This window comes from Octopus sinensis, linkage group LG8, assembly GCF_006345805.1.
Source record: "Octopus sinensis linkage group LG8, ASM634580v1, whole genome shotgun sequence".
In the NCBI taxonomy this organism is placed as follows: Eukaryota; Metazoa; Mollusca; class Cephalopoda; order Octopoda; family Octopodidae; genus Octopus; species Octopus sinensis.
This window is the reverse complement of record NC_043004.1, coordinates 4,236,892-4,261,406: the sequence shown is the minus strand read 5'-3', so window position 1 is coordinate 4,261,406 and position 24,515 is coordinate 4,236,892. Positions and strand designations below refer to the sequence as shown.

The 24,515-nt window shown below is 35.7% G+C and overlaps 1 protein-coding gene across 8 annotated transcripts in view; it reads left to right on the top strand.

Moving 5' to 3' along the window:
* The first annotated feature begins 1,521 nt into the window (after window positions 1–1,521).
* Window positions 1,522–24,515, top strand: part of LOC115215026 (nuclear distribution protein nudE homolog 1) — a 94,613-nt gene continuing 71,619 nt past the window's right edge. For 6 of the 8 annotated variants that reach the window (XR_003881948.2, XM_036505207.1, XM_029784156.2 and 3 more), the window contains exon 1: window positions 1,523–2,295. Coding sequence is in view for 7 of the 8 variants with exons in the window: in XM_036505207.1 (XP_036361100.1) it covers window positions 2,207–2,295 (89 nt within the window). In the remaining variant the exon portion in view is untranslated. Of the gene's footprint in view, window positions 2,296–24,515 lie in introns of all 8 variants that reach the window. The other 2 variants (XM_036505205.1, XM_029784153.2) reach the window with 2 other exon arrangements.

Sequence of the window (24,515 nt, the reverse complement as noted above, 5' to 3'; positions counted from 1 at the left end):
TCTAGCTGCCATGTAGGGGTCTCCCTCATAGGCTCATACATACATATATACATAGATAAGACAGTAAGGTGTGATTTGGGGGAAATTTGGCTGCTATTTCTACCAGGTCTAGCTACCATGTAGAGGTCCCCCTCATTGGCTCATATATATATACATACATAAGACAGTAAGGTGTGATTTGAGGGAGATTTGGCTGCTGTTTCTACCAGGTCTGTTAGGCCTTCTCATGTAAACTCAAGCTTTCTCATGCCTTGAACATAAGACCAAAGCAGAGAATGTATTCTTTTATTCTTCTGCTTTTTCCAGCCATTGGTCTGTGGCCATGCTGGGGCAATGCCTTGAAGAATTGTAGTTTAATGAATCAACTCGTTTTATTTTTGTAAGCATTGTACTTATTCTATCTGTTTCCTTTGTCAAACCACTAGGTGACAGGGATGTAAACAAACCAACATTCGTTGTCAAGCAGTGGTGGAGGACAATCACAAGCACAGACACGCACACACACACACATACATGCATACACATATACACACATACATACATACATATATATATGTGTGTATATATATATTGCAGCGTGGAAGGTGTTTGTAAGCCATTTAAGAAACACACAAAAACCGTTACATTCACTTCAACATTTAAATTTAATTTGCCAAAATATTTTCGTCGCTTTGAGACCGCGACCTGTTCACTGACAAAAATATCGTGCTAACAGGTCGCGGTCTCAAAGCGATGAAAATATTTTGACAAATTAAATTTAAATGTTGAAGTGAATCTAACGGTTTTTGTGTGTTTCTTAAATGGCTTATAAACACCTTCAACGCTGCAACTGTTTTCGTTCCAGCACACGATCTCAGATCAAGTCACTTGCTATGCAAGTACATCTCTGTAACTATATATATATTTATATATATATATATATATATGTATATTGGTAAAAACAGTAAGATAACAAAAGAAAGAAAGAGACCTCAATATTATGTAAATAGAGGAAATCTTTATATATAAAAGTGAGGTTGTGTGTCTGTCTCCTACGATTTAGATTCTTAACTACTCCCACATTTTGCGGTGCAGTTTAACCAAAACCGGGTATCTTATAGTCGTGATTCATATCGAGACCGTCTGGGTATTAGCGCGCGTCTACGATGAGTCTACGATTAAAAAAAAAATTTACCATCAATTTTTCCCATTTTTAATCCATTTTTGACATATATAAGGGAAGTAACTCTCTAAAATTTATTATTAAATCTCAGAACGTAAAAAGCTACAGTAACACCCCTCCCCCTTTGTGGTTAGCCATATTGAGATGGCTATTATACTTTACATCTCTAAAAATGCTTATATAATTATTTCCCTTACAAACCCGAGCAACGCCGGGCGATACTGCTAGTATATATATATTTATGTAATATACAAATCTAATTTTAGAAAATAACTTTCAGCAAATAAGAGAAGGTGGGTGAGAAAAGAAATAAAAGTAACATGAGTTAGGTTTTCCTACCGGAAGTACTACATGTCATGCCATGCGCAGAAGCATCAGTGGTGACCACAGCTGCCAACGCTGCTATCGTTCTAATTCGTTCGCCTGTTTGAATTTTAAAATTTTGTCCTAGAAACCTTTTATCTCTATTTTTTTCCCCCTCATCTTCTGTCTGCTTTCCTCGCAGAAAACTTCCAGTCTGGATTACAAATTGCTGTATTTTCTTTCATCATCTGGGAGAGAGAGACAAAAAACAGTGAAATATATTACTGGAATCGTTCCAGGAGTATGAGATATTCCTACCAAAAGCAACATTAACGACTCCACCAGTTCTTCTCTTTTCTTATTTTGAGACCAGACATGATTTGAAGAGACCATCTATCTAACCGTTATGTCGTGAGTCCAAGAAATTAAACCTTCTGCTCGGATACCTAAATGTCTAAATAACAATATTTAATAGTTGTCTTTTCATCTACAACATCGCTTCTATAATATTCTAGTAATTCTTTTTGGCAAACCGTTTAACTCGGTTTCTTCCTTATTATATGTATATATATATATATAATTATATATTCAAATCATCATAGATTATAAATATTATAAACAGCATACACCGTGTGTGATTTAATCAATCTTTGAGGGTTGAAAGAAAGCCTGTTGTTACTGTCTTTAATTACAAGGGAGGGTTTTCATTTGGCCCTCTCAACAAAACTCAAGGACTTCACGATGGATGTTCTCGATTCAAATATAAGGTTTGCCTCGCAGGAAGATGAGGTGAAGTACTGGCGGACGAAAGCCGAGGAAACGCAGAGAGAGTAAGTTTTGTCTGAAATTTCTCTGGTTTTTTATTTTTTTATATGTATGTGTGTGTGTGTATAATGTATATATATATATATATATATAATATATATATATATATATAATATATAATCTCGAACTTTCGTCAGCTGTGCATTTAACTTTGCAACAAACAAACTTCAAAGTTAGGTGTTTTTGGTATTGCAGATTACATGTACCTAAAATTAAAGCTCGCCCAAATTTACTTTCAAATTATTATAAATATTAGACTATACCATGTATTGAGTGCTTTATTCTGTAAGTAAGGCAGTCCTTACTTTTATGTATTAAAAGAAAATAGATATTTTAAATCTATCAGTGTCCATCGTATCGAAGTTTCGCTTGTGGACGAGTAGTGAGTGTCTATCCAAGTCATCATTGGCAAATACTTCAAGGATATTCTAATCATGAGAATTCCAATTTTTATTTTAAAATTTCTATTTAATTTTCAAGACGTTAGAGATTTGGTTGTGTGTGTATATTTGTATAGTAAACGACTTCATATATAAACAGGTGGGAATGATGTTACAGTCCGTATGTATGTATATTGTGTGTGTGTACACACACACACACACATACACGCGTATATATTGTGTATGGGCAATCTTTCGGTAAAAGTCATGAGTGAGTGTGTAACATTCTTTCGTCTGCACTTACTCATAACTGACGTCATGTACTTATTCCGAAACATTGCCTGTGTATGTGTAAATCATTCATACATACACACAGGCGTATAGTGTCAGAAATATATTCACATGTATATTGTATGTAATATTTATTTATGCATGCCTATCTGCGTGTGTGTGTGACGATGCATATGTAAACCCTCGTTTATTGAAAGATTAATCTCTGATGTGTATAATAAAAAGGGAGGCGGGGTTGTGTTTGGGTGGAGTTTGCTGAAATTTTTTTCTTTTATCTCATTGAGTATATTGTTGTAGTTTTACTTTCGTTCTTTCATATTTTCAGCGGACCTTATACATACCATGCTCTCTTAATATATCTTTTTAGTATACTACATTCTGTTGTGGTCGGTGAGCACTCGTTCGCAAAATAAGAAAGGAGTCTACGGTCTTGTATATATATATATATATATATATATATATATATACACACACACCTATTTTGAGGGACACACTTATGAAAGAATGCCCAATGATGTTGTTCTAGATGCACTGTCTTGAAATGGTGTGGTCATAGCTGGAACGTACTTGATTCAGCCCCATGATGGTGACCTCGGGCTAAACAATACATTCATACTCAAGATCATTTGTACGATGCATATATATCTTTTACAGTGTGTATTTAGTCTGTTTGCGTGCGCGCGCATATATATTTATGTGTGTGTGTGTATAATTATACTCACATATAAGTTAATATATTTTCTCCGGTCATTCGAAAAATAAAATAGTTTTATTTCCTTATAATTAGGGAAATAAAAAATATATATATATAATTCAAAATATTAGACCCGTAATAACGTATATTTGCCTGTGGAATGTATGTGCTTGTTATGTACATCCGTAATATCATTGAATGTTCATTATCGTGAACTGCAATTACTCATAGCTTGACAATTCTTTTTTTTTTTATCGTGTTTTCTACACGTTTTTTTCTCTTTTATTTTCCCTGTATATAAAACCTGTGGAAGTATATTCCAATATGATACTAGAATAGTTGTAACTGTGCGTGTGTGGTGGTTTTTTCCCCAAAAATATTTCGAGTTCAATTAGCGCAGATTATTTTCGTGGAAAAAGAAATATAAAAAAAAAACGGAAATGAATTAAAGTTTATTTATAAATCATTTAAAAAAAAACCCCCTCTCCTATGTGACGAAGAGAGCCGAAAATCTTACATTTTCTAGAAGTAACATTTAGTTATTGTATTTATTCCGAAACTCAGCGATATATATATATATATATATATATATATATAATTATTACTATTATTATTCAAAACTGTTTGATTCGGTTTCTGTGCTACTTGAAGTATTTCGAAACCCAACCAAACTGTTTTAAATAATACCTGTAACTGCTACTAGACGTCTTAGCGACCTTTTCTTCCGTTTGTCCACACACGAACAAAAACCGGCGAAGATAAAAAATATATATGCCCGGTGGTTAGGGTTAGGGTTTTTGGTATTCTTTCGATTTCACATGAAATAACATCAAGCATTAAAGTCACCGTTACTGAAGTTTCGTTCAATTAGCTCAGTATCTCTCTCTCATATATATATATATATATATATATATATATATATATGATGCCTTCGGCTTCAGTCTGACGATCGTTCGTGGGGCTAAGGCCCTTTATGGATGCGAATCCATTGATCACTTTGTGCCCAGACATATACTTAAATGCACACACACACACACACACGTGCGCTATCGAATTTACGATTATGAGAGTTGGTTTGTATTATTTGGAGGGAAAGAGTAGGCCGCACCTCCATCTCTCACCAGATTTTAGGCAGTTATAAGTGTGTTTGAAGAGGATGCGTAACAGTATCTCCTTTTGCATTTCTTCTCTCCACTCTTGTCTTTTGGTGAAATTGGCAGCAGACAACCAACAGTTGTTTGCGTCATAATAGGATCTTGGGCGAGGCTGTATGTGCGAGGAAGCTGTGTTGCTCCACCCATACGTTGACCCATTTCTCTCCAACTATGTCCTCCTCGTGACCCCCTTTTCAATCAGTTGTCGTTTGGTGATGATGTTATAAAGGTCTTGCCTATTGTGATGGCTCAGTTTTGCCCTGTGCGCATGTATAGTAGTATATTCTTACAATCTTTATCATGAAATCAGCTGCTGTCTGACACCTTTTAACTAGCACTTACGAAATATAAACAAACGAAAAACTCAAAACGGATGTAATATTAGTAATCCATCATTCATCTTTTCTCCAATCTTTACCATCGTAATCAGCAGCAGCTTTCAAAATTATTTTTTATCATATTGGTATGCGTGTAGGACTGACTCTCTAAGTATTTCCTCATCATCTTTCCCATCACTCCTTTCCGTTATATGCTAAGCTGGTTGTATTCTGAATCGCCTGTAGTCAAAATCGGCTATTTGCTTCCTCCTCGTTTCACATAACAGACTTGCCTACATCATCATCATCCTCCGACTGTGAGGAATGCACTAAACTATTTAATGTCTACTTACTCGTCTACACTGAACATATTTTTATAGCGTTTTTTAAAAAAAATAATTTTTTTTAGCTCATTTATGATTTGATTTGCATTATTTCTACTTGTTAATTAGTTATTCATAGAGAAAAATCAATTTTACTTCTAGTCTGTTGATCTGTTTTCATCTGTTTGCGCTTCCATTATGATGTTCTAGCCGGTTCGGTTTCATCATGGATGACGTATGTTTATGAACCCAAGCACGGTCTAATGAGGCTTGGGCATTCTTTTTCGAGAAGCAGGCCGCACTACTGAAAAATTTCAAGGTAATTTTTCATTAGGCGTGTCACGAAGAAAGTCCTGCAGATTGCCTATGACTAGTATAGACGCTAAGAAGTTGGTTTCGTACAAGTTTGGTGCTGCAGGTTCGATGACACCCTGTGGTCTCTTGGTCAAGTGTTTATTCACCTTAACCACAAGCTAACCCACACTTGTGAGTTAAATTGGTTAAGTAGGAACTATGACAGCCTGACAGATGGACAGAACTTTTAATACAAAACGCTAAGTTTCTCACACTGGGTCACGCTGAATCTACCTAAGAATTCCGTTTAAGTTGTAACTACCCTCACTATATATATTCAATGAATAGTCAGTTCAGTTGATCAAACAACTGGAATACTCATTGTTGAAACAGATCCATTCATGAAATCTTTTGTGTGTATACAGTTCTATATTTTGTGTGTATGTATTGTTTTTATCCTGTTTCAGTCAGTTGGACTGCGGCCATGCTGGGACATAGCATTGAAAGGTTTTGGGTAATGAAATCGACTTCAGTACATAAGTTTGGGACTTATTCTGTCGGTCGCTTTTGCCGAACATCTAAGTTATGGGAGTGTAAACAAACCAATACCAGTTACCGGATGTCAAGTTGAAGGGGGCATAAATACAAAGACACACGGGCTTCACACAGTTTCCATCTACCAGATTCACTCAGAAGGCATTGGTCAGCCTAGGGTTATAGTAGACACTTGCCTAATGTGCTGCAAAGTGAAACTGAAACCTTATGGTTGCAAAGTGAGCTTCTGAAACATGCAATCATGCCTGTTCCTATATATATATATATATATATATATATGTATGTAAAATACAAAATGGGACAAGAACGCACAACATCCAGACAGTTAGGTGATACAAAAATGGGACAAAGAAACATCCAGATAGACGATACAAAGAAAACGAGGACGGATCATTTGGAGTTTTCTTTCCTCAGTCGAGTTCCAGATTCTCTTTGCAATTTTGGCTGGTTATACTTGAGATTGCTCCAATCTGGCCAGCCCCAAGAAGAACTAAGCTAAGAGCATTAGATTCCTTGGAAGAAAGCAGCGAATGTATATGAAAACAAGGACGGAAAAAAAAAAAACTGAGACTGTTACACAAATACAAATAACAGGACATAACAACAGGTGCCTTTCGACTAAGGATGAATTAAATTAAGCTGGCGTGTGTGGAAATAAAGCCTTATGGCAGGGATACAGGATTTCACGGGCACAGGGAGGAATATAGATGTTACATGGACAATGGCCGAACCAAGAAAGATCAGGCTTGGTTGAACACCGGTCACATAGGGAGATAAGAGAGGGAGAGTCTACTCTGTGGAATAGTTGGTTTAGGAAGGGCATCCAACTGTAAAAATCTCAACCAAAACAGACACAGTAGCCTAGGGTAGTTTTTCTACCTGGCTGGCTCCTATCAACCGTCCTACCAAAACGATGATGATATACAAGAGTTAAGGAATGAAGTACATAAGATCCAAGCTACATATGTTTCATAGTGAGTGGAACCTTGGAAGTGGTAAATATCCAAGGGAGGTGTATATCACAGGCTATGCTTTAAGCCAAAGATATCTTGATTAAATGAAAGTTTACATTATTGCAAGGAGGTACGTGTTTACACATGGAAGATTCAATCAGAATGTGTAGAGAGCCCAGTAGGAGTGGAGAATATAAATGTAGAGAGAAATTAGGATTAAAAGGAGAAAAGAACAGAAGAGAGTGGGAAGAATATATGGTAAGATCAACAAAAAAAAAGTATCCCATCTAGTGGAAGATAAACATTATTCAATAAACAGGTTTTTATGTGCTACTATTAGTTTCATGTGCTGAGAACATGCTAAACAATGGTTTATAACACATCTGGTGTCTCAGGCATGGTCTGATGATTGTGCTGGGACACCAGATGTGTTATAAAACATTGTTTGGCATGTTCTGAACACAAAACTAATAGTAGCACATAAAAACATTGGTTATTAAATTATATATATATATATCATGCCAAGGTAGACAATGAAGCTTGGTGCAGTCCTCTGGCTTGCCAGCATGGAAGACAGACATGAAAAGATGATAATGTGTGTATATATATATATATATATATTTGTAGGTACTGTATGGCCAAATGGTTGCATTCACTTTACAACTACAGGGTCCTGCACACAAGTTTACTATCATTTTTGGATTATCCTTTTCTTATCCTCAGCTTAACTTTTAGTTTGTGAGTTAAACTGAATTGATAAAAACTATATAGAAGCTTATTTGATGGATTGTATATCGTCTAATTAAAAGAAAAAGTGCAACCCTGTTACATACTGTGAAGCTGATTCTGCCTCAGTATTACATTGAGGCTACAAATGGCCAGCTGGCTTGCTCAGCCACTTAGATGTTAATAATTCAGGGGAAGGTTACTCATTTAATCGATCAACTGAGTTCTCATCACCAGATGCACACACACAAAATTGTGTGTTATATATATATATATCATCATTTAGCGTCCGTTTTCCATGCTAGCATGGGTTGGACGGTTCAACTGGGGGTCTGTGAAGCTGGAAGGCTTCATCAGGCCCAGTCAGATCTGGCAGTGTTTCTACGGCTGGATGCCCTTCCTAACACCACAACCACTCCGTGAGTGTAGTGGGTGCTTTTACGTGCCAGACAGAGCTGGCAAACGGCCATGAACGGATGGTGCTTTTACGTGTCACCGTCACGGGGGCCAGGCGAGGCTGGCAACGGACACGAACGGATGGTGCTTTTACGTGCCACCAACACGGGGGCCAGACAGAGCTGGCAAACGGCCATGAACGGATGGTGCTTTTACGTGTCACCGGCACGGGGGCCAGGCGAGGCTGGCAACGAACACGAACGGATGGTGCTTTTATGTGCCACCGACACGGAGGCTAGACGGGGCGGCGCCAGCAATGACCACGATCGGATGGTTCGCTTAACCACAGCTGCAATTCCCACTGATGTTGATCGACCTCAATTTGGTTCTGCTTTCTGATATATGAATTGATTTGGTTTGATTTTGATTTTGACTGTTCTCACTGGTCTATATATAATATATATATGAAAGATCATTTTGTCTATAAGAAACAAATACTTGTAGTTTACTTTATTAATTAGTTAATGGTTTAACTCACAAATGGCTTTCTTCCTTTTTTGTGTATGTCTGGTATTTATATCATCATCATCATCATTTAATGTCTGCCTTCCATGCTGGCATAGGTTGGATGGTTGGACTGGAGCTGGCCAGGCAGGAGCCTGCACCAGATTTCTGTGTCTGTTTTGGCATGATTTTCACGGCTGGATGCCCTTCCTAAGATCAACCACCCAGCAGAGTGGACATATTTAAATATTTGTATATGTAGTTCTGTAAATGGGGTGTTGGTGCTGTGTCTATATATGGTGATAAATGAATGTTTTTTATTTTGTTTTTACACTTGCAGACACGGATACCTAATTCCTGCTATAAACTACACCCTATATACAAATGCACACACAAAAAATATGTATCAATACTAAGCATAAAGAGAGAAGGGAACTAGTTGTAGGTAGTCATTGAGAAGGCTATAGTTGTATACAGCTCATAATTATTAAGAAAGTGAACTATAACTACCATCATCATCGTTTAATGTGCTTCTTCCATACTAGCATGGGTGAGACAGTTTTATGAGAGCTGGCCAGGCAGAAGCCTGCACCAGATTCCTGTGACTGTTTTGGTAGGATTTTTACAGCTGGATGCCTTTCCTAACACCAATCACTCAGCAGAGTAGACTTAGTGCTTTTTACAGCTGGGTACTCTTCTGAACACCAACCACTTTACAGTGTGGACTGGGTGCTTTTAAGTGGCATTTGCACTGACAGTTGGGATGGGAGCATTGAAGGAGGTGATCTTGTCAGATGATGAAAGGTTATAGTGAAACAGAGACAGGTGTCAGTTCAATAATGTTTCAGTTCATGATTTGACATGAATCTTGCAAAACGCACTCACTCGTCATCACCAGGAAGGTTGTAACATAATGCATCAATAAGTATTTGTCTAGTCCATACTAGCATGACTAAATGGATGTGTGTGTGCATGTATACACATACAAATATATGTAGTAATTCAGAAGTCCTTTTAGCACTTAAATGATATAAAATTTTCATTTTCTATGAGGTAGCATCATAAGGTTCCCGACCTACTTCTGTAGTGTGCCAACAGATGGCAGCACAAGGTTGTGTGTGCAGTGAGAGCTAGCAGTGACATCATTGTGTTTACTTTGCAAGTTGTTAAATTTGTTTTTGTGTTCACGTGCATCCTCTAGTCTGCGATATTGTCATGGACAGGAACAAAGAGCCAATGTGAAATCTTGTGTTAAACTTGGGAAGTCTGCTACAGAGGTATTGAGCATGCTGTGGCAAGCTTATGGCAATAAGACAATCGGTTGTATTCAATGTTTCGAGTGGCATGGGCACTTGAAAAGTGGAAGAACATCCTTGGAAGACCTGCAATGAGTGTCACCCCTGAAAATGTGGTATTGTGCATTGAGAATTCGTCCCCCAGGGCCAGACCATCAATTGGAAGTTCTACTGTGATGTTTTGAAGTATTTGAGGGAGGACATTCGGTAAAAGCAACCGGATCTGTGGAATGCGAACTGGATTCTTCATGGTGACAATGCACCCTGTCACTGAGCTCCCCTCACTTCGAAGTTTCTCGCCAAAAACACGTTATCGCTTCCACACCTACCTTATTCACCAGATTTACCACCTGCAGATTTCCATCTCTTCCCCAAGATGAACAAGCTGCTCAAAGGTTGCCATTTTAACATCGTTGTAGAGATCCAGAATGAATTATGGAAGGTCTTTGATTTGCTTATGGAAAACGCCTTCCAGGCCAGATTCCAAAAGTGCAGGAATGCTTGGACTTGTATTGCTGTGCAAGGTGACTATTTTGAAGGCGATGTTAAAACTTAGGTAACTAAGTTATTTTTTATTAAACATAACTAGGCCTGGAACCTTTTGATACCACCTTGTATTTTGTTACAATTATGCCTGTGTATATTTTTAATAATCTCTTTGCTATTTTGTGGTGAATACCTTTTGATATATCTTCTATATATTTTAGAAAAGTATCATTACCAGAAGATGAGCGAATATTCATTGTCCTAAATATGGTACAAAATAGCAGTAATCCTGTTCAGTTGTCCACATATAGCAAGTTCAATTTCTTGGAGGTTTTGGGGCTGAAAGTACAAGCTACAGGGCTTGTGACCAGCTATATGGTAATTACTGAGCTGTAGCTATAAACTGGTGAAAGGAGATTAATGAATGCAGTGGGGTGCATTTAAGAAGCTCAACTAACCTTGCTTGTTAGCTGGTTTTATATTAAATGTTAAGAATTTTGAATTTCTCTATATATTTAATGTATATTAAATGTATACCCATCGTAGCAATTCATTTTGAACAATAAGCAACCCTGTACTGTTCATTCATCTTTCTGATTAAAGAAATACAGGTATAGATAGCTACTAACTTTTCAAAGGTAAAAATAAAGTACATAATATTCTTTAAGATGTGTTGTATGTCCCTTAAATGAAGGCTGACAGAAGATTGTGTATTCGTTTGAAACTATCTTTTATGATGTCATTTTTACCACCAGCTTTTCTCTTTTATCTTTTACTTGTTTCAGTCATTGCATTGCAACCATACTGGGATACTGCCTTGACCATTTTGTTGAACAAATCGACAAAATTTTTAAAGTCTGATACTTACTCTATTGGTCTCTTTTACTGAATCACTAAGTTACAGACATAAACAAACCAGCACTGTTTGTCAAGCAATGATGGGGAACGTACACACACACAACAGGTTTCTATGCAGTTTTCTTCTGGCAAATTCATTCACAAGCCACTGGAAGACACTTTGCTAAGGTGTTGTAAAGTAGGATTGAACCTCAAATCATGTGGTTGCAAAGTTAACTTCTTAACCACTTGCCCATGCATACACCTATGTGCAATACATATATATACATGGGTGTGTATAATTGATTTTATTAGATTTTCTTTCTTTGCTAAATTATATTTCTAACTTGGCAACACACAGAGGTTGTTTGTGTTTTATTGATTCCTTTCTGGGCTCTGTGAATTTCTACCAAACATGTATCTGTATCCCTTTAGTTACTATGTTGGCAACTACCGCAGTGTACTGCTACTAATTAAAATCCATGTTTCTGTAATTTATATTTCAAATATATTTTTCTGTGGATTTGCTAATTTGTTGTCTTATCATAAAAATTAAATTGTAATGAACACAGTGGTCGTAGTAGGCAAATCTCTCGAACTGCCTTTTAAAAGGGCATCACATATCTTAATTCCTTAACCTGATAGCATTTAAACTGGCCATATCCGGCCAAAATAATTTACCTGTTTTATTTTCTAACTGGCCAGATCTAACCTCTCACACTTACTCTACAATACTATGCTAAAAATAAACAATCACGTCATTCAATTCTCAGTTACAAGGTAATGCATGACTAATTCATATCAATGTGAGTAAATATTACATTTGACAGGAATCTGAATACTAAAGGGTTAAATATTAAGGCAACAAGTACTAGCAAAAAGAATGGATGGGATGAGGGAGTTGGGATGGGCATATTTAGAAAGTTTCATTTGATGAAGATATCTTTGTGCCATAACATTTGCTCGAATACATGAGTAGGGTTGACCTGGTTTAAGAAGATATTAAAATTGTAAATGATTGTGTTTGTGTACAGCCTGTAGACACAACAATTGTGAAATTATTGACAATTACCAGCTGATCAATGGGTGTAGCATATTTACATGATTGATCTGTCACTGTTGTGCATTGAGGTCATAGCAACTATGAAAGAAAAAAAAAAACTGTGCTCCTAACTGAAACAGACCCACTAACCTATTGCTGTTTAAAAAGGCAGCTTGTACTATCACCCCATCACCATTTTCTCAGGTCTGCTTTTTTAACCACAAGTATTCATACTGCCTTTTTATGAAGTTGCAACTGTGAGAGTGGAGAGTTGCCTATCTATGACTAATAAACTTGTTCAACTTGTTACATGTTTTAGAATAGGTTGATTTTCCGAGGGACAATGACATTTGTCTTTGTTTATTTTCATAAGTATTTGAAATTGCACCTTTTTGTTTTACTGAAAAAGAAAAGGTATGAATAATGGGCACAGGCAATGCCTGTGTGGTAAATATGTGACCACAGGGTAGACCCCATTACATAGCTTCTAGGGCCAAGTGCCTTCTTTCATTGCCCCAGGACAACTAAAGTCTTTCGGGTGAAATTCAATACACAGAAACTAGGAAAGGCTTGTCATATATATATATATATATATATATATATATATATATTATATATATATATATAAGGTATATGTTAGAGGGTTAAGCCCTCTAAGGGATAAGTATCCAGAGGCACTCCTGGTAATTACCTCAGTAAGTATGGTCCTTGGCATACAGCAGCAGGTAATTTAAAAAGGTAAACTGTAGTTTTATATACATATATATATATATATGCACACACACACACACAGATATATGTATGTGTGTGTATGTATATATATATATATATATATACACACACACACTTATCATTTAACATCCGTTGTCCATGCTGGCATGGGTTGGATGGTTTGACCAGGGCATCTGGTTGTAACATGCCTCAGTAAGTATTTGTCTAGCCCATACAAGCATTGTTGGATAACACTTTGTAACCTTGAGCAAGGTACTTTATTTCATGATGCTTCAGACGACCCAATTGAAAACGAGTACCAACTGACTATTGGTGCAGCTCTCCCTTTCTCCAGTTATTTACATTCTTGATATTCTGCTAGGTCAAGTGTGTCTACATCTTGTGACTACACAAGCATGTAAGCAATTATCAAAAGCTTAGTTCTGATTACCAAGTAAGTCATACCCACATGTGAGTGATGGCAGTGCTATTTTCACATATAACAAATGTATGTACATAGCTGTATGGATACAGAGTTTGCTTTGTGACCATATGGTCTTGAGTTCTCTCTCACTGCATGGCGTCTTGAGTATGTTTCTTCTGCAGTGCCTTGTGAATAGAATTTGTAGTCAGACATTTTATGGAAACCTGATGTCTGTGTGTGTATTTGTGTGAACATTTACATTTCATGTCCTTGCATGAAAGTGTTCATTAAAAAAAAAAAAAAAAAAGCTTTTGATTAATTTTCCCTGCAAATAGATTATTTTGTAGCTCTGCTCATCTGCAGGTGAGAAAGTGAAAAGATACTTCACAAATTGAAAAGCAGGCAATGCTGATAGCATCTGGCTGTAAAGTAATGCTTCAATACGTATTCATTCAAATTGTGCTAACGTAGAAAAACAGGCATAAAATTATATATGTATTTGGGTGTGTGCATAAATATATGTACGAGGTGGTATCAAAAAGTTCCTGGACTAGTTTTATAGTGCGCCAACAGATGGCAGCACACGGTTGCATGCACAGTGAGAGCTAGCAGTGCCCTTCATGAGACAGTGTGCTAAGTAACATTGCTGTGTTTACTTCACAAGTTGTGAAATTTATATTTTTGTGATCATATATATGCTGTAGTTTGTATTGGCTATGCTTTGCATACAACCCATTACCTCATCACTATAAGCTTGCCAATGTTTCATGTGGCACAGGCGCACGGCAGTCGCATCTCAAGAGAATGCTCATTGTTTTTTTATCATCCGTGGCATTGTGTATCGAGAATTCCTCCCCAGGGCTAAACTGTCAACTGAAAGTTCTATTGTGATATTTTGACGCATTTGAGGGAGGACATTCAGCGAAAGTAACTAGATCTGTGGAGCATGAAGAATCCAGTTCTTCGCAACAACAATGCATCCTGTCACTGAGCTCTCCTCTCTTGTGAGCTTCTTGCCAAAAACATATTGCTTCTGCACCTGCCCTATTCATCAGATTTGGCACCTGCAGACTTCCATCTCTTCCCCAAGATGAAAAGACAGCTCAAAGGTTGCCATTTTAACACTGTTGTTGAGATCCAGAGTGAATTGCAGAAGATCCTTGACTAGCTTATGGAAAACGACTTCCAGGCCAGATTCCAAAAGTGGCAGGAAGGCTGGCACTGGTGTATTGCTGTGCAAGGTGACTATTTCGAAGGAGATGAAGTTAAAACTTAGGTAAATAAGTTATTTTTTATTGAACATAACTTGTCCTGGAACTTTTTGCTGTATAGTGGATGTACATTTTTTCTTTTTGAATGGCAACATCAATGTTTCAAATAAAAATATATTGCGATATCTAGTTCCCTATTGATTACATCCTTTATGCACAGGCTAGTTTTTTTTGCCACTTCATCTTAGAGGGTTGGTAAAAAAAAAAAAAAATTAAAAGGAACGTATAAGACAGTACTGCAGTGCAGTCAATACAATTGACTAAAACCTCAGATGGAGCCTTGTTAATGCTCTTTAAAGAGGCATGGTTGTTAGATCTTCCCTTTTCCTTTCTGAAGGCCTGTCTGTGTTTTCATTAAAAACATATTATTTTGGTTGAGTGTGTTTCTCTCTATCTCTCACTCAAACCTCTAATATTATTATTGTTATTACTAAGTCATATAAAAGACCTAACAGGGACAGTAGTTTGAGTTAAGTATTCATATGTGGCCCCCTGTCTTTTTTCCTTTTTATTTTTTTTTTTGTTTTATTATTTTTAGTAGGAGGTCAATGTGTTTGAACTTTATTTAGCTTCAGATTAGTGCAGGCCATGAGTCAGAGGCTTACTGTAGGAAGAAAAAGAAAGAAAGAGACTTGGGAAATTTTGTGTTGGTGCAGATTAACCTGAAATTTGATTAAATATTAGATATGACCTCAATGACCAAATAAGTATAACTCTAGACCTGGGCAGAGAAAGGTTCAAATCACAATTGCAACTGGGATAAGATTTTGTTTGATCTTTACGCCTGTTAATTTAAGGGAAATGCTTAGTGGGGTTTAGGCTATATAATTTAATGTTGGCTGTTGTATTGGTATGAGGACTGCAAGTAGGTAGGGAAAAGCATGCACACACTCAGAAATGTGGTATGTTGTATGAGTGAATGAAGTAAATTGTGACTTTTTGTTGTTGAGAGAAAATGAACCTTGCTAATGGTGAAGTGTTGTTATATATTGTTAGTTTTAATTGACTCATTAGGGATGGACAGTATGCTAGTGGATTGTTACTCAATTCAGGAAGAACATAATTATAACAGCAACCATATTATAAGAGTATCGAACAAAATAAAGAAGCAGATTTTATGTAACTATCGAACACTGGTGTTTCAATGCTTTTATCTGCCATGCCACCTACGTTTGCCCTGTGGGTTTTGTGTTCTTGTTGTTGCCCAGGGATTCTGAAGTGTGACATGACAAGTTATTGGAAAATAAATAGACTGATTGAAATTTACTGTAGTTAAATGAGAAAGTACTGTAGTTAAAAAAAAACAAAACAAAACGGCGAGGTTAACTAACACAAAAACTTGTAGCATTCTGGAAATAAACTATAAAATACAGCACGGTTTTGTTTTGTCGAAATGGCTGATCAATATAGGATGGGGTAGTAGCCTTTTTTTTTTGTTTTTCTTTTTCATTAGTTACCATGTTTATAATTATGAACACTACTTATATTCATGAGTTTTCAAGTTGTAATTTAACTGCTGTGCTTGAAGCTAAGCAAGAAGTAATGTGCCCTCTGGTGGTGAATATTAAAATAGAAATATAACAAAACCAATAAACTCTAGGTCCTTGGTTTTCTTGGATTTTCTATTTTTTTTTATACCAAGGACTACATCATTCAATGTATCCTTTGAGATAGATAAGGATTTGAGGTACATATTCCTGCTATTTTTAATAGGTTAAAATATTTCCTAGAAACCTCCTTGGTCCATGTTTGTATTATTGAAGTAAAATTGAATTGCACTCTTCCAAGTTTGGACTAAGAATAAAAATAAGGTAAAATTGCTACCTGCTTTTATAGTAAGTTGATGCAGGTAGTTTCTCTCGTCTCCCTCTGACTTTTTTGTGAGGTTAACTAACACAAAAACTTGTACCATTCTGGAAATAAACTACAAAATACAGCACAGTTTTGTTTTGTTGAAATGACTGATCAATATGGGATGGGGTAGTAGCCTTTTTTTTGTTTGTTTTTCTTTTTCATTTGTAACCATGTTTATAATTATGAACACCACTTATATTCATGAGTTTTCAAGTTGTAATTTAACTGCTGTGCTTGAAGCTAAGCAAGAAGTAATGTGTCCTCTGGTGGTGAATATTAAAATAGAAATATAACAAAACCAATAAACTGTATCCTGTTAACAAATAATTCCCCTTGATATAAAATAGTGTAGCTATATGCTTGTGTGTGTGAATGTGAAATGTACTGAAGTTATAAATGTTTAGCCTTAGGCTAGCCTTCTAATATGTCTATTGCAAATTACTTAGTATTCTGTCTTCCTTTTTAGTGGTCTGTACGTCAATGATTTGATGCCTAATTTATATTGATTTCTAACAGACCCTTACATTTGGAGGAGGGTGACCCTGGAAGAATGCAGGCAGGATTTGAATTTATATTGAACTACCATGTGTCTAAATTATATCGACAATACTTTGTCTAAATTTGTCTTTTATTTTTATTTCTTAGTTTCCTTCATTCCCTTCTCAAATCCATTCCCCTTTCTGAGAATACTGTCCCTTTTCAAATTACTAACACGAATCTAAAAGATCTGCCATATTGTGCTTTGATTTTATTTTACCTGAGAAATGCTTTTTTTATAATCACTGTAAATAGTGTAATGGGGGGAAAATAAACTGTTACATTGTTTTAAAGTAGAGAGTTCAAGGATTTAATTTCTGATAAAAAAAAAAACAAGTAGCACTTTAATTTACTAATGTTTTCTTATATATATATAAACACAGGTATGGGGGTTTTTCAACCATATAGTTCTGTGTTCAACCCCATTATATTGCACTCCAAGCAAGTGTCTCAATCTATAATCTCGGGTCATACCTTGTGAGGAGAATTTGGGTGTCAGAAAATGTGAATTATATACATGGGTGCCCGTGTCTCTTCATGGTTTGTGGTTTGACACCTAGAGATCTATAAGATATCAAACTGAAATAAGTACTGAGGTTGATTTAAATAAAAATTGAAAGAGGTACTCCAGTATTACCAGTGTACCACTTTCCAATAAAAGAATATAAAAACAAATGTACCTATACTCTCTCTCTCATTAACCTGTGTGAACAGATTCGATATAGAACAGTGAAGGCTCCTTTTATTGTGTCGGGTACAAACAAGGCAGTGATATTAGTGAATCCAGTAGACTCTGTTAAGTGGTTGGTGGTAAGAAGGGTTTGTATGTTTCCTAATCCATGAAGAGGACAATAACTTTGAATAAGAGGTATCTTGGACTGTGTTTACCTGTGCAATCCATGTCAGCAAGGAAAACCTCTGTAAAATGCTGAGGACCTATTAATGCAGTCTTTGAACCTGTTGGGTCCTGTCAAATTGTGTATCCCATGCTAACATGGAACATGAATGTTAAACGATGACGATGTATACATATATGCACATTGTATGAATGAATATGTGTGTGTATGTATGTATGTATGTATATATATTACACACATATACATACACATACATAATCTTCGTTACTAGTTGTTTTGTTTTTACTTGGTCAAGGTCATATTAGTAGATAAGCTTGTTGTTCGATAGCATTGAGTTTGGTACTACTTACCATCCTGAGCTTTAACTTAGGTAATAGTTATAAGTGACACCAAACAATGTCTTGGAGATAACTCTTAATTTTCATCTTAAGATACACGTTTTCTCTTGGGGTTATGGGGAACTTCACTTTGCTCAATGGCATTTTTCTATCTCACTTATGTATCTCTACACTGTTAGCATTGTACCCATTCAGTAGACTGTTATTATGCTTCATCTTTTTATATATTTTTTTCATAGGAATCCTTTCACACATTTTCTTTACTATAACTTCATTGACTAGTTGTTAGCTAAGACTAATGTATGTGGGTCACATTGTTACCATTTATATAGTACTGCTAAATATAAAACAGATTTTGGCAACGTGTTTCTTAACTGTCCATTTGCTGCAAGACTTAGCACTGTAATCTGATTTACGTAGTTAAGATGGCGTGGTAAGTTTCTTGGTTTTCTGAATTACATAACTGCCATTCTGTACAAGAGTATACATTACGTTGTGTAGGCAAGTCTACCCAGTAGTACTGTTAAGGAATCGCAGCTCAAACTTTTTCTCGTAAAACATGGTAGGGGTTTAACAATTTCTGACCGTACTTGTAAAGGCTGCTATAAATAACTATTCATACTGATGGTCTGCTGCTTTTGCTTGGTGCTGTGTATGTAGTACATAAAAATTATCTGAATACTGGCTGTTATGTACTTGAAAGTATAGCTTACTATATATTACATTTTGTGTAGCTTACATATTTTTTTTATGAATACTCTGTATTTAATGGCAGCAGTTAATGATGTTCTCACTTTTATTCATTAATTTTATAGAGGTATTAATGACTGAGGTACAGCTGTAGGACTGTCAATCACAGAACACAGTCAGTGTAGTACACATTTAGAAGTGATGCCAAAGCCAAAGGAGATGCATGAAGTGTGGTTATTGGTAATGCAAGCATCCTGGTTTTAGTCAAAACTTTGTATTAAATAGGTATTGCTTCTGTTATATATGTATATAAATACATTTTAGAATATTTTACAACACTTCAAAAATTAGAGATTTTGTAATCATACCTCTCATTTGCATATTTGCTTATATTGAGTCGTTACACAAATAATGCAGTTTTTTTATAACTCCTTTTATTTTTCAAAATTAGGATAAAGTTATTTTTTAATCTAAAATATGCTCTTTCATTTTCTGCAATGCTCTTCCATCTATCTGGTAGACTTGGAAAGCCCCTCTTCCAAAGTTCATTTGTCTGTGATGAAAAATACTCCTTCAGTACTGTTCTGACCTCTTATAGAGAATTCATATTTTCTTCATTGAAATGATTTTGAAGACTGCAGGATAAACGATAATCAGATGGGGCAATGTCTGGCAAATATAGTGAGTGGGACATTGTTTCCCAATCAAACTGCTCCAGCCTTTGGAATGTCATCCTTGCTGTATGTGGACTAAATCTTCCATATCCCACCAAACAGACAACACCTTATGTGAGTGAAGACCTTCTTTAGCCTGGGGTGCTGGTGTTTCTCCTTTCCCTACCCACTGTCTTTGGTGCTTGACATTTTTATAAAGAACCCATTTCTTGTCACCAGTCACTTTTTGGTCCAAAAAAGGTTCATTTGTGAGATGTGACAGCAAAGAAGAGCACACATTCACTCTCTGCGTGTGATTAGACTTGGAAAGTTTGTGAGAAACCCATTGACCCAATTTGCTGACTTTTCTGATGGCATGCAGGTGTTGATGAATGGTTGAATGACCAAATCCAAGCTTTTATGTTTGTTCCTCAACAGTTATGATGGGATTTTGTTCCACCAGGTTCTGCAGGTTTGTCTTCTAGGCTGTAGTTTCCGGCTCAGATTTTCTGGAATCACCGTTGACACTGGCTTACACTTATTGTCTGATCCCCATATACTGTAATAATATTCCTCGCACTTTCTGTTGCGTTGTTGCCTTTATTGAACTTATAAAGCAAAATATGCTGAATATGCTCCTTTGTCACTTGCATTATAACTTTGAAAAAATAACTGTTAAAATTGAATTGCACTCTTCCAAGCTTGAACTAAGAATAAAAATAAGGTAAAATTGCTACCTGCTTTTATAGTAAGTTGATGCAGGTAGTTTCTCTCGTCTCCCTCTGACTTTTAGTTCATACAATTGAAAAAACTGCATTATTTATGGGATAACTCAATATTTTGTAACTATTCAAGGTCACTGGTTCAAATTCTCTGTTCCTGATATGATGTGCACTTTATCAAAGCACTTGACTTGTTTAATTTCCATAGCTGAACATATGTATGACTCTTGATTAAATGATATCAGTATTGTATTGTAGTCATAAAACCTAAGTTCTAACATTTCAACGTAATGTCTGGATTTACAGACTTAGCCAACCTAAACAAATGCATAAAATTTTTTTAAAATACATTAATTCTATGAGCCAGTATTTTTACTGTACCTATTCTTGAAACTTGAAATTGTTTAGGCTAATTATTTTGAATTTGGATGGTTGCAAATTTGATATTTTTTTTTTAAAAAAAGAAAAAAAACCATAATACCCACCTTTTATAAAAGTCTAACAGGGCAGTTTTGTAAATACGTTTTATATTTATTCAAAGGTCAGTCCTGAGCTAGCACACCTATGATCTAAGACATTCTAGGTCCTTGATTTTCTTGTATTTAAAAAAATTTTTTTTATACCAAGGACTACATCATTCAATGTATCCTTTGAGATAGATAAGGATTTGAGGTACATATTCCTGCTATTTTTAATATGTTAAAATATTTCCTAGAAACCTCCTTGGTCCATGTTTGTATTATTGAAGTAAATGTTGAAATGCAAATATGCAGGTGATCTTAAGAAACTGATATTCTTCTATCAGTTATAAGGTTCTTGGAAATATTTATTGGAACTGATTAATCAATTTCAAGGATTGGCAATCTCAGCATGGCACCTTGAACCATATAATTTAAAGGCTACCTTGAAAAAAGTTGAATTAAAAAGTGCAAGCTGTCAAAAAGATTGAAAGAAGTATTTTAGTAAACCATAAATAAATCTCTTCTCTCTCTATATAAACGGCAGTTTGTCTGTGCGTGTTTCTGTGTGTCTGTTTGCTTGTACCCTCACCCTGACCACGGCTTTCAACCGATTCTGATGAAACTTGACACACACATAGCCCAATGTCATAATTCAAAACTAACGCAGCGAAAATTTTGAAAAGTTCCCCCAGTTCTGAAAAAAATCGATAAATTCAACATGGGGTCGAGAATCAGAAACACAAACCGCAAATTGTCTAGGGGACGCAACTCCACCTTTTTTTACTCTCAAAAAAATTTACCATTTTTTTCCATTTTTTGTCTATAACTCTCTAAAAATGCTTTATAGTTATTTCCCTTACAAACCTGAGCAACGCCGGGCGATACTGCTAGTATTGTATAATTTCAACATCCTCTTTATAGCCATTGTGGCTTTGTGGTAAGAAGTTTGCTTCCTAAGTTTGGTCTTGGGATCAGTCCCACTGTGTGGCACCTTGGGTAAGTGTTTTCTATAGTCCTGGGCCAACCAAAGGCTTGTGAACAGATTTTGTAGATGGAAACTTTGGAAACATGACTAGTCATGGGAAATAGTACCTTACTTGGAAACATGTGGGAGTTGGTGACAGATAAGACATCAAGCTGTGGAAAATCTGTCTCAGCAAATACCATCCAACCCATGCAAATATGGAAAAGTGGAAGCTAAATGATGATGGCTTCATATTTGAGCATTTTACTCAATTTTCCATTTCACTTAAATTTTATAGATATAAAAATTTGTTTTTAGTGCTAATCTCTGTTTGACTGTAGATCACATAATTTAAATAGTGAATATAAGGGTGTGTGAAAAGGTGTCAGAAGTGAGTCATTGATAGTGATTGAAAACAAAAATGTACAAATAGCTGCTGCATCCTCAATGCCAGACAAAGTGTTAGGATGCACATCACCAGAGGAATAGTAACTATTGTTCTCTGACTAAGTCTACTTGGAACTACACTTACAAAAATAGATTGGACAGTGAGGAGAGTGTATGTGCAGACAGTCACATTGAATCCTATATATGATTCATCACTGTTGGAGTGTGCAGTATGGTCCAGTCTTTAGCTTGGTGAAGGCATGGTATTTGTTTATATAATACAATAGATTTGTGTGTTGCACTTGTCTGCATCTAACAACTTGTATGTCATATCTTTGATTAACTCATGTGACTTCTTCAAAATCAAAACTGTTATTTTCTAGTGAGAAATTGCATGAAAGAATTATCATTGATGCTGGTGATAATATCTTTGCTTTCTTGATAGGAAAAGACTAGGATAGAGCTTAAACTTCATGAATGTTCCCCTTTTAACAAGAGCTGGAAGACTATAATACTTGTAATTTCAATTGTTAATGTATCTTTTGCTTTGATGAAACTTGAATAAAACAGTGTGAAGGATTGAAATGACTAAGTAATGACCATTTAAAAAAAAATTATTTTATACCTTTAGTATCATAATTGATGTTTATCAACTTTGAGAAGATCTATAGTGAAAGACATTCCTGTTGTAACCATCTTTCATTTTAGTGATAGCTATCTATGACTGTAAATTTTGCTGCTATTTCTAGTAGATCAAGTGACAATATTGAAGCTAATTGCACTTTTGCTTGGGCTTGAAAAATTGATATGACAGTAGTAGCTGACAAGTAAAATTATTGTTTACAGATCTAGGGTAAGGAAAGTAGACTAAGGTTATATGAAATGATAACCATACTACATTATATTTTGACAATGATATATGATGCACCTTATGAGAATTCTTTGTTGTGGCTAAGAGATGACAAAAAAGAATATTTAAGAAGTCAGGGACTTTGACAGTTGGAATGTTCATAGTAGAGCAGCGTTTAAAACCTGTGACTCATGACCTACTTTAAATAAACTTTAACCATCTCTTGACATGGTGTACATGCTGAAAATTCAATTTTCCTGTTTCTTAAAAAGCAAGACTCTGGTTGAGTGAAATAATTCTTGGATATAATCATTTGGCAATTTTTGGGTATTCTGTGTAATTTTTAAATATGTGATTTTTTTTTTTCCTCCTTTTATTTGTTTGTCATTGGATTGTGGCCACACTGGGGCACTGCCTTGCAGGGTTTAGTTGAACAAATCAACCCCAATACTCATTTTCTAAGTCTGGTACTTGTCCTATCAGGCTCATTTTCTGAATAGCAAAGTTACAGGTTGTAAACAAACCAACTCTTGTCAAGTGTTGGGACACACACACTGTAGGCTTTCACATAGTTTCCTTTGGTCCAATTCATTCACAAGACATTGGTCAACCTAGGGATATAGAAGGTACTTGCCCAAGATGCTGCACAGTGGGACTGAACCTGGAATCACATTGCTGTGAATTGAACTAATTAACCATGTAAGTATTGTTAATTATGTTGACTGCCATACGTTTTGGTATTAACTTCAGGAGGATGAAGGGGAGAAACTATGTTCTCAGGGTTAGGATTTGAAGAACAAAGAATCTTAATCAAATACCACTAGATATTCTGGTAGAAAAGGTTGAAAGTTGATTTAATACTAGTTTAACCATATGTCATTGTTGATATATTTTAGTATTTAAACATTCCTTTGTAAATAAGTTGTTTGAAAGTGTTTCTCAGGTAATCTTTTGAGATCTTTTCTTTGACATTTGAGCTCCTTCTTGAATCACCTGTTGTTGTAAGGTTCTGTTCGTCATAGAAGTGTGCTCGTCTTTTGCATTGAAAGTCATGCAGCAGATTATTTAGCAAATTCATTCTAGTAGATTCTGTAAACAACTGATTATTATTTCAAAAGGTCTCTTGTTGTAGCTGATTTCTTATTTCCAACATACTGTGTATTTATTTCAGTAAATGTTTCTTGTGTGTTGTATTGACAAAAGGTTGTCAATGAAGGTTTCATTTGTTGTAAGTGCCTATCACATAAATGGGACATTAT